The 14,963-nt window shown below is 45.5% G+C and overlaps 1 protein-coding gene across 2 annotated transcripts in view; it reads right to left on the bottom strand.

The window, feature by feature from the left end:
- Positions 1-14,963, bottom strand: part of lcp2 (lymphocyte cytosolic protein 2) — a 168,338-nt gene that overhangs the window by 134,811 nt on the left and 18,564 nt on the right. For both annotated transcript variants that reach the window (XM_033030013.1, XM_033030012.1), the window contains exon 3: positions 7,579-7,625. In XM_033030013.1, the coding sequence (XP_032885904.1) occupies positions 7,579-7,625 (47 nt within the window). The remainder of the gene's footprint in view (positions 1-7,578; positions 7,626-14,963) is intronic.

Below are 14,963 nucleotides of genomic sequence, written 5' to 3' on the forward strand. Positions count from 1 at the left end.
CACATCTTCCCATATTCACACCTTTCTGCTTTCCGCAGAGACCGTTCCCTCCGTAACTCCCCGGTCAACTCGTCCCTTCCCACCCAAACCACCCCCTGCCCCTTTCTCCTGCAACCAGAGGAGATGCAACCCCTGACCCTTTACCTCCCCCCTCGACTACATCCAAGGACCCAAACAGACTTTCCAGGTGAGGTAGAGGTTCACTTGCACCTCCTCCAACTTCATCTACTGCAACCGCCGTTACAGGTGTCAACTTCTCTACATCGGCGAGACCAAGCTCAGGCTCAGCGATCGTTTCGCTGAACACCTCCGCTCAGTCCGCATTAACCAAGCTGATCTCCCGGTTGCTCAGCACTTCAAATCCCCCTCCCATTCTCAATCTGATCTTTCTGGCCTGGGCCTCCTCCATTGTCAGAGTGAGTCCAGTGCAAATTGGAGGAACAGCACCTCATACTTTGCTTGGGTAGTTTACACCCCAACGGTATGAACATTGACTTCTCTAACTTCAGGTAGCCCTTGCTTTCTCTCTCCATCCCCTCCCCTTTCCCAGTTCTCCCACTAGTCTTACTGTCTCCGCATACATTCTTTCTCTGTCCTGCTCCCTCCCCTGACATCAGTCTGAAGAAGGGTTTCAACCCGAAACGTCGCCAATTCCTTCTCTCCATAGATGCTGCCTCACCCGCTGAGTTACTGCAGCATTTTGTGTCTGCCTTCGATTGTGTCTGCAGTTCTTTCTTAAACATGTTGATATCCCACTTTTATTCCTCAACTCCACTCATATAGCCTCACTGAATGAACCATCAACAATGTCATCTTGGACTACTGTAGTGACATTCTCTTTGATCAATAAAGCAACAGCCCCTCCTCTTTTACCCCAACCTCTATCTTGCCCCTAGCAATTGTACCCTGGAACATTAAGCTTCCAGTCCTGTCTCTCCCTTAGCCAGTTTTCCGTAACAGCCATAACGTCCCAGTCGCACGTACTTATTCATGACCTGAGTTCATCTGCTTTAAGCGGCTTTTTCACGGGGCGACTTGACGCAAGAGTTAACCAGAGTTTAACATCATGGGAACCTCATGCGATAACAGTACGGCATTCGTGGACCACCGTGGACCACCGTGGCGCTAACGGCAGGTAATCGTGTAACTTGGTGACTCGGGAGAAAATTCAAGCAAGTTTGAATTTCTCCAAGAGTGACTTGTACACTTGTGGTTGAGCATTGCAACATTATATGAACGTAGTGGCCAGTGCGATATCCGTGCGATATCCGTAATAACTCTTGCGGTTACCGTGGGAACTCCTGCGAACGGTGAACCCGGAAGCTGGACAGAGGGGACAGAAGGTGAGTAAAAATTGTCTTCTGTGGGATTGAATTTAAAAAATAAAGATTTGCATCTGCATATGGACATCAACTTATTCATGAGTTATGTTAATGAGATTCAAGAAAATAACTATAATCTTTAAAAGGGACTTTAAAAGGGACTTTACTGAAAGGTCCCGCATTTTTATGGTCCGTGAGGAATTTTTCACATGTACTTCTTTGAGAGATACAGCTCGGAGTCCTCGCCGACTAGCGATCGATGCCTTTCCGAAGCAGGGTCCGGAACGCTACCAATCAATGTTCTCCAGAGACCCGTGTAAGGAGTGAACTGCACATGCTGGTTTAAACCGAAGACAGACACAAAAAGCTGGAGTAACTCAGCGAGTCAAGCAGCATCTCTGGAGAAAAATAGCTGATGTTTCGGGACGAGACACATCTTCAGACTCAATTCCGATTAGGATGTCTGAAGAAGGGTTCCGATTCGAATCGCCACCTATTCTTTTTCTCCAGAGATGCTGCCTGACCCGCTGACTTACTCCAGCTTTTTATGTTTTTCTTCCCAGATCTGACTTACCTGCTGAGTTACACCAACATTTTGTGTCCTTTGGTGCATAGCTACCAGCATCTGCAGTTCCTTTAGACATTACCTAACTTCAGATTTTAGAGATATAGCGCGGAAACAGGCCCTTCGGCCCACCGAGTCCGCGCCGACCACCTATTCTTATCCGGCTTCAGAACGGTTCTTCCTTCCATTCGTTTGGGCACTGACCCGACCTACCAACCTACCTCAATGCGGACATTGGACTTTTTCCCCCTGGAACTGTCCTGAAAACATATATTCGGAACTCTGGTATTTTCCTCTTCGCTCTACCTGGTGTTCTTGTGCATGTGTCGGAAGGAACAGCAGATGCCGGTTTAAAGAGAATGCTGGAGTAACTCGACGGTTCAAAATGCTGGAGTAACTGAACGGGACATGCAGCATCTCTAAAGAGAAGGAACGGGTGACGTTTCGGGTCGAGGCCCTTCTTCAGACTGTACGTGGCTTGGTTATATTCATGTATAGCATTATCTGATATGATTGTATAGCACGCAAACAAAAGTTTATTCCCTGCATAGAATCATACAGCGTAGAAACAGGCCCTTCGACCCAACTTGCCCACACCGACCAATATGTCCCATCTACACTAGTCCCACTTGCCCGCGTTTGGCCCATAACTATCTAAACCTATCCTATCCATGCTTCAGTCTAATGCGTCTTAAACATTGCGACAGTACCTGCCTCAACTACCTTAACGGATAGCTCATTCCATACACCCACAACCCTTTGCGTAAAATAGTTACCCCTTAGGCTCTCATTAAATCATTCCCCCCGAACCTAAACCTGTATCTGCTGGTTCTCGATATGAGACAATAATAACAAACCAAAGCGAGTTAGGACATCAACGGGGAGATCCTGGATAAACCCAAGGTAGCCACAAAATGGAGGAACTCAGCGAAACAGGCAGCATCTCTGGGGAGAAGGAATGGGTGACATTTCGGGTCGAGACCCTTCTGATATGCTGCCTGTCCCGCTGAGCTACATGTTGTGTCTATCTTCGTTTTAATCCAGCATCTGCAGTTCCTTCCTGGCCGAACCCGATTGAAAGATGAGAGGCTGGGCGATAGAGCACTGGGTGTGACAAGGATCAGGCTTCAGTAAGCAAAGTAAAGAGAGGTAGCAACGTTATGGAAATGAAGCGGGTAATCCGAGTGATGGCGAGACGGTATCCTCTAATGTGTCGGAAAGAACTGTAGATGTTGGTTTGCGCCGATGATAGACACAGTAATACTGGAGACAGACATAAAATACTGGACGGGCAGCATCTGGATAAAAGGAATGGGTGATGTTTCGGGACGAGACTCTGAAGAAGGGTCTCGAACCGAAACGTCACACATTCCTTCTCTCCAGAGATGCTGCCCGTCCCGCTGTGTTACTCCAGCATTTCGTGTCTATCTTCCGTATGCTCTGTGATGGTCATCTCGGAGTCAAGTGGCAACTCTGGTCTGTAGACACGAGGAACTGCAGACGCAGGAATCACGAACATAACACAGAGCGTTGGACAAGCCTGACCCTTTGAGTTCCTCCATCACTTTGTGTTGAAGTCAGGTCTGGACATTGCTTGGCTCAGTCTCAGGCGCCGGCTAACTAGGAAGGTCGAGTCAAAGTCCAGCACTAACACTCAAGAAATAACGTTTGCGGCCTGATGTTCCCAATATTTAATTGAAATCATTAATAAAGTAAATAAATAGATACCGGTCTAATCAGTATCTACGGGATTGGACAGGCTAGATGCAGGAAGAATGTTCCCGATGTTGGGGGAGTCCAGAACCAGGGTCCCAGTTTTACAGTCTACCATGGGAACTCTTTAACTCAGTAAAGTAAAGTAAAGTAAAGTAGCTTTTATTGTCATATCAGCGCACAGGCAGCAGTTGATTGTTGCTCTATTCAGTTTCCCAGGGGGTCGGGACGGGACTGGAGTTGGGAGGGAAAGGTGGGGGAGTCGAGGGAGAGGAGGGGTAGACAGATGGGGGTGTCTTCATTTACTGGCGGCGGGTGTCTGTCACTGAAACAGGCAGGTGAGATTTCACATCCACCTTGTGTGTGCCTCTCTCTCTCTCTCCCTCCCTCCCTCTTACACAGGCTGAGAGACTCTGCCTCTGTGAGTGTACGTCTCTTTCTCCCCCTCTCCCACACACAGTAAGACCGAGGTACTGTGCTCAGTCCATCTGTGTCTCCCACATACACAGTAAAACATGTCTCCAAATGAGCCAATTCAACCAAGGGAGGATATTTATAGTGTGTGAAAAAAAAGTGACATCATTTGTGCCACGTGATGATTTAACAACACTTCACAATGTTCATTCAAGATTTAACGGGAAAGCTCGGGAGACGGACAAGTCACTCGCACAAATAACAGAAATGCCGAGTACCGTGGGAACTCTTTATCTACCCCCCGTTATATCGTGTGATATCGTGCTGGACCACGACCACTTCACTCTGGTTACATCTTGCGTCAAGTCGCCCCGTGAAAAAGCCGCATTGCCCATAAAATCATTACCTCCCATTCCAACTACCAGCCTCTCCCCTGACAGTCTACTTTAAACCTACCCGTGTAGCACTTGCAAACTTTCTTGCCAGGATATTGTTTCCCCTTAGGTGTAACCCACCCCCCCGTACAGATTACCTCTAGAAGAGATCCCAATGATCCAAAAATCTAAATCCCTGCCCATGCCATACATTCATCTCTCATATCTTCTTGTTCCTAGCCTGACTATTCAATTCAATTCAATTCAACTTTAATGTCATTGCACAAATACTGAGTATCGGTACAACGAAATGCAGTTTTGCGTCAGTCCGTAGTAGTGCAATATAGAAATTTTTAAAAAAGAGGATACAGAACAATAAAAAAATGCAGAATAATTAAACAATGGGGACGGAGGGACCGGAGGAATCTATCAGCGGGACTCCGAGTTCAGCAATGCGACGGTATGATTGTAGAAGCTGTTCCTCATCCTACTGGTACGAGACCCGAGGCTCCTGTACCGCCTCCCTGATGGGAGGAGGGCAAACAGTCCATGATTGGGGTGGGAGGGGTCTTTAATGATCTTCCCAGCTCGTTTCAGACACCGTTTTCGGTGGAGGGCATCCATGGCAGGGAGCGGGGCGCCGATGATGTGCTGCGCGGTTTTCACCACCCGTTGTAGTGCCTTCCTGTCCGCAACAGTGCAGCTGCTGTACCATACCGTGAAGCAGGCGGTCAGGATGCTCTCGATGGTACACCTGTAGAAGTTTGTCAGGATCTGGGGGGACAGGTGGGCTTTCTTGAGCCTCCTCAGGAAGTAAAGGCGCTGCTGTGCCTTTTTGATCAGCTTGGAGGTGTTGAGGGACCAGGACAAATCCTCCGAGATGTGTACCCCGAGGAATTTGTAGCTGGAGACGCGCTCCACCTCAGTCCCGTTTATGTGGATGGGGGTATGTCTGCCCCCTCTGACCTTCCTGAAGTCGACAATAAGTTCCTTCGTCTTCTTGGAGTTGAGGACGAGGTTATTATTGGCACACCAGGTTGTCAGGTGCTGGACCTCCTCTCGGTAGGCTGACTCATCGTTGTCACTGATCAGTCCTACCACCGTGGTGTCGTCAGCAAACTTAATGATGGCGTTGGATCCGTACTTAGGGATGCAGTCGTGGGTGAAGAGGGAGTAGAGGAGAGGGCTGAGCACACAGCCCTGTGGCACGCCGGTGTTCAGTGTTATAGTGGTGGAGTTGAGGTTGTTGACCCTAACAGACTGTGGTCTGTTGGTGAGGAAATCCAGTGTCCAGTTGCAGAGGGAGGTGGAGATGCCAAGCCCGCTGAGTTTGGTGATCAAGCTGGCGGGGATGACAGTGTTGAAAGCGGAGCTGAAATCAATGAACAGCAACCTGATGTAGGAGTTGTTGTTGTCCAGGTGGGTCAGGGCAGAGTGTAGGGCCGCCGATATGGCGTCCTCTGTAGACCTGTTGGCCCGGTAGGCAAACTGATGGGGGTCCAGTGTGGGGGGGAGGCTGGCTTTGAGGTGAGCCAAGATCAGCCGCTCAAAGCACTTAGCAATGACAGGGGTGAGTGCCACTGGGCGGAAATCGTTGAGGCTCCCTGTGGCTGACTGTTTGGGCACTGGCACGATGGTTGATGTCTTGAGGCAAGTGGGGACAACACCCTGGGCCAGTGAGTGATTGAAAATGTCTGTAAAGACTTGGGATAGTTGTCCAGCACATGCCCTAAGCACCCGGCCAGGGATGCCATCGGGGCCGGCAGCTTTGCGCTCATTCACCTTGCTCAGTGCATCTTGTACAGCAGAGGTGGAGAGACTGAGGGATTGTTCATTTGGGGGTGGAGCAACTTTGATGGCTGGGGTTTTGTTATCACGGTCAAAGCGAGCATAGAAACTAGCACATGGCACTGGAAGTAATCCAGGGATTGCTACCCGGGTTTTTGCTTAACTCCCTATGTTCACTTTACAGGATCTTTTTCCCACCCATCTCATTTGTGCCAACATGCACAACTACTTCTGGCTGCTCACCCTCCTCCCTGTGAATGTCATACAGCCACTCTGAGACCTCCTGAAACTTGGCACCAAGGAGTCTCGAGTGCCACAGAATTGCCTGTCTATCCCCTATATAACGACCAAAGGACTTATATAGTGTTATACATTGAATAACACTGAACTCTGTTATCCCAAAGGTTCTTGGAATAAGGCAATTCCACTTTTGGAAAACCCTGGACACTCACCGAAAAATAATAATCTCAGCTGCACATCTGCTGCCTGAGATTGCTCAGAATTCTTAGAAAATAAATGAAATACGAAGCATTGTAAATAAAGCATCAGTATTATGCCTATAATATTTTGCCATTACGTAGTAATTAAAATGAATGCAAAATTTCCTTAGAAATCGTATTTTACCATGGTCACCATTCTGAATTTGGCAAAACCTTTCTTCTTATCCTGACCCAGGATGGAAAAAAGAGTGGGCATTATAAAAAACCACTATGTATGGTCGCATATGAAATGAGATGCCTACTGCTACCATTGGGCAGGAGGAACAAACGCCTGAAGGCCCACACTATCAGGTTCAGGCATCTTTCAACAACTATAGGTTCAAGAAAACACTAATCCTACTGTGACCTTGGAACACTCTGTCCACCTCTTGTACTACTATGGACTTAATTTATTTCTAATCATGATTTTGCACAAATGTCTTTTTTTTTGCACATTCTTCTTTCTTTTGAAATTGATGTGTCATTTAAGTATAATTGGTGTATCATTTGTTTCATGTATTTTTTGCCAATGATGGTGCTGTAGCAGGTTTTTAAAAATTATATCTGTACCTCACCATGACAATACACTTGAAACAAATTGAGATATAATTTGTGCAATTGTGCAAATTGGGTAATATTGGATTGTTGTCATGTTTTATATATTTCCACTTAATTTTTTTTGTCAATGTGAAATGGGTGCTTTATTATAACTTTGTTTCGACAACTACAATAACTTTATCATCCAAGGCTTGTTGTCTCACAAAGAATGATGAGTGTTATTGATACATGTGGTGATTTTCAAAATTCAATGCTCTTTAAAACAACATGAAGTACACTCTGGACTGAAAATATGACCTGCATGAATTATACTCCCAACCATGCTGTTCGTTTCACACATTACAACTTTCTGCAGAACTACTTACGGCACCCGAAGAGTAGGAAACCTTTGAATGTCATTTTCTGACATGTTCTGTAAAGCAAAATAAAAAGTCGGTTTAGTCTAGATGTAATTAGTTCGAGTCCAAGTATAAGTTCAAGTTTGCGTTTATTGTCAGTTAATCAAATAAGGTACAGTTACATTTGAGGTACCATACAGCCATACTAAGTGAAAAGAACACAATGCACACATAAAATAAATTTCACATAAACATCCACCACAGTGGAATCAACATTCCTTACTGCGATGGAAGGCAATAAAGTTCAGTCATCTTCCTCTTTGTTCACCCGTGGTCGGGGCCTTGAACCCTCCGCACTTGTGGTTGCCGATTAGTGTATAGATTTATGAGTAACCAATTGTAATCAAACAAACAAATTAAATGCATTATTGACAACTGAAACTAGTATCATTAATGTATAATTTTACTTCGGAGTCACGTGAGTGACTACGTGAAGAACCCGCCAGGACGCATGCGTGTTATATCGCTTCACGCATTGCGAAAGGACAGGCGGGGTGGAGCGTTCCCCCGCAGCGGTAAGTTTGAAACCGAGACCGACAGGTAAGTGAATTACTCTGCGGTCGTTTTTTGTTTCCCGTGCTGTTTTTTACAAGGGGAAACTATGGACAAAAATAGAGTCCACAAGGGCTGTGTCTAAGCTGGCTGGGGAGGACCGCGGAATTGCGGGCAGCCAACAGCAGCTGAAGGCACCAGCATCACCGTTAGTGGGATCAGCTGTGCCCGACTTGGCACCCGCGCCGGCCAGATCAACACCACGGCCGGGTGGGAAGGCTATACGGAACAGAGCCGTTGACTCTGACAAGTCGGACTGCAAGAAATGCCGCGGGGACCAGCGTTACTGGGGCCAAATGGAGCGGCTTATGGAGCAGATGCTCCACTGTGACAGACTCCGGGAGATGGAGGCTAGTCACCATGGGTATATAATACACCCATGGCAGCACCTTATCGGGGCTGCACAGTGCATCTCCCTCGACAGAGGGGAGTACTGGGAGCCAATTCTGGGCTGGCTCTGAAGAGGGGTTTGCTGAAGAGATAACCAGTGTGCAGGGGGTGCAAGAACAAGGAACCTCCTGGAAATGGAGTCCAAGTTTGTACATTTAAAACAACTACAGGAACATGGCTGTAATGGACACTACTGCCAAATATTTGGCACCGGTAATGTGTATTCCTCAAAATTTCCCGCGGTGAACAGTTGCATCTGGAAACATATTGGAACGGGAGTCAGAAGCCAGGATGATTAGCTTCAGAAAATCCTAAAATTGTTGACTGCAGGGATCACAGTTTTTTGCCCGGACAGTGGATGGAAAAGAGATGTCAGAACAACAGCAAGACGCTGTGGCATTATTCTGCAATACGCAGTACGAGATTAATAGTCTCAGGAGAACGCCATCCGCCCAGCTTTAAACCTTAAGTTGCAGAGCTGTGCAGACCTGGAGGTACTAAACCACCAATATTACTACTTGGGGGAAACCTGTCAAAACAGGTAAAAGAGCTCGATGAGGAGGCTAAAACCCTGGGGCTCATAAAGGCGGCAACAGGTAAGGACCTCCTACACACGACAACAGCACCTCCTACGCATCCACCAGCAGGCAAGACAAACAGAAGCTGGTGAAAGCTCAAAGGCCGGGCAAACAGGACAGAGGTATTTTTTAGGCCATGGCCCAGACCGGCCTTCGTGGAAGATGCGCAACCCCAAATCCCAAATCCAAACTCCGACACCACAACCGCTACGGCGACCTGCACAGGAAGAAATAAACTTCCCACTGGCCACCATGGAGGTAGAGGGGTCTGGTCTCTTCCAAAAAACAGGAAGTGTAAATAATACACAAATTGGTGGTAGATCACACTTTTGTTTTGGGAGGCATGGAGTGCAATAACTACTAACACTTATTTACTACTTAGTATTCAGGGATATACAATTGAATTTGTGCACAAATCTTTTTCCCGGTTTCAGCATGTACCGAACTGAACGTTCGTGCTTCACGATAAGAAAAACTGGAAGCGCATGCTGAACTGGAGAGGCTAGATGATGGGAAAAATCCCAACACGACTCTTTGGAATTCGTGTCAATATCTTTACGAAGAACAAAAAAGGTGTGGTTGCCAATCATTCAGGTCTGACAAAACTGAATACATTTGTGCAGTATATTCATTCAATATGGAAACCTTTGTTACTGCCAAATAATTGATTCCATAGGCTACTTTATGGATTGCATCCATTTAAAAAAATGCTTACTATTCGGTGCCTATGCGGAAGGATTACAGACATGATTAATTCTAAGCTAACACCTTCCACCACTATGGACTACTTGGGGTTCACTTTTGACTTAGTTCACATGTGGGTAACTTATCAAAGGACAAGGCAACAGACTTAACTGAGGCCTGCAACAACCTCATTGACATCAGTAAACCATCTATTCGACTGGCAGCAAGGGTAATTGGCAATATTGTGGCTTTCCAGCCACACTGTTTGACCTTTGTATTACCAATAATTACAAAGGGCAAAGGTACAAGCACTTAAAATCAATACTGGTCATTTTGATAGACCAATGAAGCTACCAATCTAAGCAATTACGGAATTACAATGGTGGGGGAAAACATTCGGCATTTTTCCAGCCCTATTCATTGTCAGCAACCATTCAGTGGTGTTACAAACTGATGCCAAGTGTTCATGGTTGGGGTGCTACTAATTCCATCTCTAGTTGTGGATGTAGATGGGATGCACAAGAGGCATCATTGCTTCAGATACATGCCATAAACTACTTGGAAATGTTGGGTGCGTTCTATGGACTAAAATCATACTGTTCAGAAATGCATCACCTGCATGTTAGACTACAGATTGATAACACCACCGTGGTGGCATATACTAACTATATGGGTGGAATCAAATCGGTATCATGTGATAATCCGGCTAACACAATTTGGCAATGGTGTATTCAGAAAAACATTTGAATATCAGCTAGTTACCTACTAGGTAACCTCAAATTCAGTGGCAGACACCAGGTCACGCAAATTCAATGACAAACATCGATTGGATGTTGGACCGCAAAGTGTTTGCTGATATTGTAGCATGATATGAAACACCAGAGATCGATCTATTTGCATGTCGGCTTAATCACCAGTTGCCTATCTTTGTTTCTTGGGAAATGAGACTGGGGCATCAGCGATGGATGCCTTCTCGCTGCATTGGGGGAAATTGTTTTTCTATGCATTCCCCCCTTTCTGCCTCATCAGTCGGGTATTACGCAAAATACAACTAAACTCAGCGTCTGTATTTTGGTAGTGTCCGATTGGCCTATTCAACCATGGTTCCCTGTGATTCTTGTTATGGTTTTAGAACCATGTATCTCCGTTCCGAAATAACCAGATTGTTGGTTCATCCCGTAACGGGCAGGAAAATCATCTCTACCATAATAGGACAAATGTGTTGGATTGCAGAATCTTAAGAAACCATTTCTGGACCTGGGACTAACGGACCGAACAATGAACATATTACAGTGGCTCACAGGCAGTCCACCAAGAAACAATATCAGGTCTACATCAGGAAGTAGGAGATATTGTTCTAGGAACAACATCACTAACTGTACGACAAACATAACTTCTGTTCTGAAATTCCTGGCTAGCCTCAACTATGATGAGGGGCTCAGTTTAGTGCCACAAACTGCGCCAGAAGTGCCCTTACAGCATTCTGGGGCAAGGATCAGAGCGTCATTCTGTCGGGACTCACCCCCTGGTGACTAAACTTATGAAGGGAATTTTAATATTATCCCCAAGGACTAGGTATTCCCATGTATGGGATGTGAGAGTAGTCCTAACATTACTGAGAAATTGGTCACCCGCTACAGCCCTGTCCCTGCATAGACTTACACATAATATAGTCATGCTTATGGCATTAGTCTCAGCACATAGAGTTTAGTCTTTACATAAATTAAGGCTGGATAGTATCACCACTTCAACGAGTAGAATAACCTTTTACATCCACGAATTAGTAAAACAGAACAGACCGGGATCGTCAGGACTCATATAGAATTCAGTGCATACCCAATAGATGATTGCCTATGCGTTATGAGACATTTATTCTTATACATAGAGAACTCTAAACAGCTCAGAGGCAATGAGATGGCTGAAACAGGTTTTACGGCTGCTGGGGTGGATATTAACATATTCAAATCTCATACCACCAGGGCTGTAGCTACATCAGCAGCAAAGGAATTGGACGTACCTATGGACCAAATCCTGGGGACAGCAGGATGGCCATAAGAGAAAACCAGTGGTTAAACCTGTGACATTGCAGAATCAAATTTAGTTCTGTATCATGATTTACCCCATAAGACAGGGGCTATAATTTGTTGTTAATAGTTCATCAAGGAATTTCAATGTCGGATTCATGTTTGAATACATTAACACTATTCCTCCCTTAGTCAATTAAGGCAGTTGTGAGGCATGGACCCGTTTCCACGGCATGAAATCACAGAGCTTTAAAATCTTCACGTAGTCACTCACGTGACTCCGAAGTAAAATAGTAAGATTAAACGAGAACTTACCAGTTTGAAGTTTGATCTTTATTTTATGAGGAGTAACGTTGAGGGATTACGTGCCCTCCGCTCCCACCCTCGATCATAAAGTTCAACTGGTATCCTATTTCTCTAATCTTACTATGTTCAGTTCATTACTGTTATCTGTGATTTCACACCGCTGCTTTGAAGAATGACACGCATGCGTCCTGGCGGGTTCTTCACGTAATCCCTCAACGTTACTCCTCATAAAATAAAGATCAAACTTCAAACTGGTAAGTTCTCATTTAATCTTACTATTTACAAATAAATGACAACCTGGTAAAGTTGCCTGCTCCATCAAATAATACCTGAACCATTTCTTCCTTAAAAGCAGCCCATTGTTCAGTTGGAGGTTTGCCTGTTTAATTGTGGATCCAATTTACTTAAGCACTCTTGTTCTTTTGAAACTGGCACTGAAAATGCCACTGTTTTGTCTGCCTATACCACCGCCCCTGGTAGCATGATCCAGGCACCCACCACTTTCTGTATAAAATACTTGCCCCGCACTTTTTCTTTAAACTTTGCTCCTCTCACCTTAAAGCTATGCCCTCTAATCTTTGATTTTTCCATGCTGAGAAAAAGGTTCTGACTCTCTACCCTATCAATGCCTCTCATAATTTTATATATTTCTATCGGGACTCCCTCAGACTCTGATGTTCCAGTTAAAACAATCTAAATTTGTCCAAACTCTCCTGTAGCTAATACCTTCTAATCCAGGCAGCATTCTGGTAAACGTCTTCTGCATTCTCTACAAAGCATCTACATCCTTCCTGTGATGAGGTGACTAGAACTGCACACAATAGTCCAAATGTGGTCAAACCAAAGTCCTACGAAGGTGCGATATAACTTCCTGACTCTTGTACTCCATGCCCCAACCAATGAAGACAAGAATACCATACACTTTCATTACCACTCTAGCTACTTGTCTTGCCTTTTTCAGGGAGCTATGGACTTGGACTCCAAAATCTCTCTCAACATCAATGCTGTTGAGAATTATGTCATTAACTGTATACTTGTCTCTTACATAGAATCTCCCTAAATGCAACACCTTGCACTGCTCGGATTAAACTTTATCTGCCATTTTTCCTCCCATTTCTGCAGTTGGTTTGTCTATCACGGTATACTTTGACAACCTTTCTCACTTTCCGAAGCACCACCAATTTTGTCTGTAAACTTACTAATCAAACCATCTGGATAGGTGCGTGCGAATAGGCAGGAGAATGGTGGAGAGTGAGAAGGAAGGTTGGTTTAAACTGTACAGGTAAGGCAGATGAGCTCAGGGCATGGATAGATACCTGAGACAGGGACGTGGTAGCGATAACTGAAACCTAGTTAAGAGAGGGGCAGGGTTGGCAGTTCAATGTTCTGGTATATAGGTGCTTCAGGAGAGACAGGGATGATGGTAAAAGAGGAGGGGGGGAGGGGTTGCATTAATGGTAAAGGAGGATGTCAAGGCGATAGCCGAAGGTGGCATTACGGACAGTTCGTCTAGTGAGGCTATATGGGTGCAGCTGACGAACAAGAAAGGGATGATCACCTTGTTCAGGGTGTACTACAGACCCCCAAATACTCAATGGGAATTAGAAGCATTGGGTGGCACGGTGGCGCAACGGTAGCATTGCTGCCTTACAGCGAATGCAGCGCCGGAGACCCGGGTTCCATCCCGACTATGGGTGATGTCTGTACGGAGTTTGTACGTTCTCCCCGTGCGTGCGTTTTCTCCGAGAACGTCTGTTTCCTCCGACACTCCAAAGACGTACAGGTATGCAGGTTAATTGGCTTGGTAAATGTAAAAATTGGCCCTAGTGTGTGTAGGATAGTGTTAATATGCAGGGATCGCTAGTCGGTGTGGATCCGGTGGGCTGAAGGGCCAGTTTCCGTGGCATGTATCTCTAAACTAAACCAAACTAATAAAAAAGAACAAATATGCCATGAGATTGCAGACAGCTGTAAGTCAACTAATGTTGTTATCGTAGAGGATATTAACGTTCCCATTATTGACTTGGAAAATTATAGAGGTTTAGATGAGGTGCAATTTCTCAAAGGTGTTCAGGAGCGTTTTCTCCAGCAATATGTTGAGGTCCCCACACATGAGAGGGCAACACCCGATCTAGTCTTTGGAAATTGGGAAGGGCAAGTGAACGAAGTGTACGTGGAGGAGCCTTTGGGATCAGTGAATACTGTTTGATTAGGTTTAAGAGTGTTATGGATAAGGACAGAGAGGGCCCACGTGCTAAAATGCTAATTTGGGGTAAGGCCAACTTTGAGGGTATGGGAGAAAGTCCAGCTTAAGTTGATTGGAGCAGGTTGTTTGGGGGGAAAGGAACATCAGCCAAGTGGGATGTTTTTAAGTGTGCTGACAAAAGCCCAGGATATGCACGTCCCTGTTAGTGTGAAGGGCAAGGCAGGCAAGCCTAAGGAAGCTTGGCTGACGAGAGAAATTGAAGCATTGGTCAATAATAAGAAGGATACATGGGACAGGTCTAGGCAACTAGGATCAAGTGTATCCCTGGAGGAGTTTCGGACACTAAGGAGCAAAGTAAAAAAGGAAATCAGAAGGGCAAAAAGGGAGATAGCTCTGGCAGAAAGCATTAAGGACAACCCCAAGAGATTTTATAAATACATATGGGGAAAAGGATAACTAGAGAGTGGGACCTCTCAGGAATCAAAGCGGGCAACTCTGTGTGGTCACAGGAGATGGACAAGATCCTCAATAAGTATTTATTTACTGAAGAAAAAGACAGGACGGAGGAACTTGGGGCAGTCAATGGAAGTGTCTTGAGAGCAGTCAGTGTCA

Source organism: Amblyraja radiata, chromosome 11 (genome assembly GCF_010909765.2).
Source record: "Amblyraja radiata isolate CabotCenter1 chromosome 11, sAmbRad1.1.pri, whole genome shotgun sequence".
In the NCBI taxonomy this organism is placed as follows: domain Eukaryota; kingdom Metazoa; phylum Chordata; class Chondrichthyes; order Rajiformes; family Rajidae; genus Amblyraja; species Amblyraja radiata.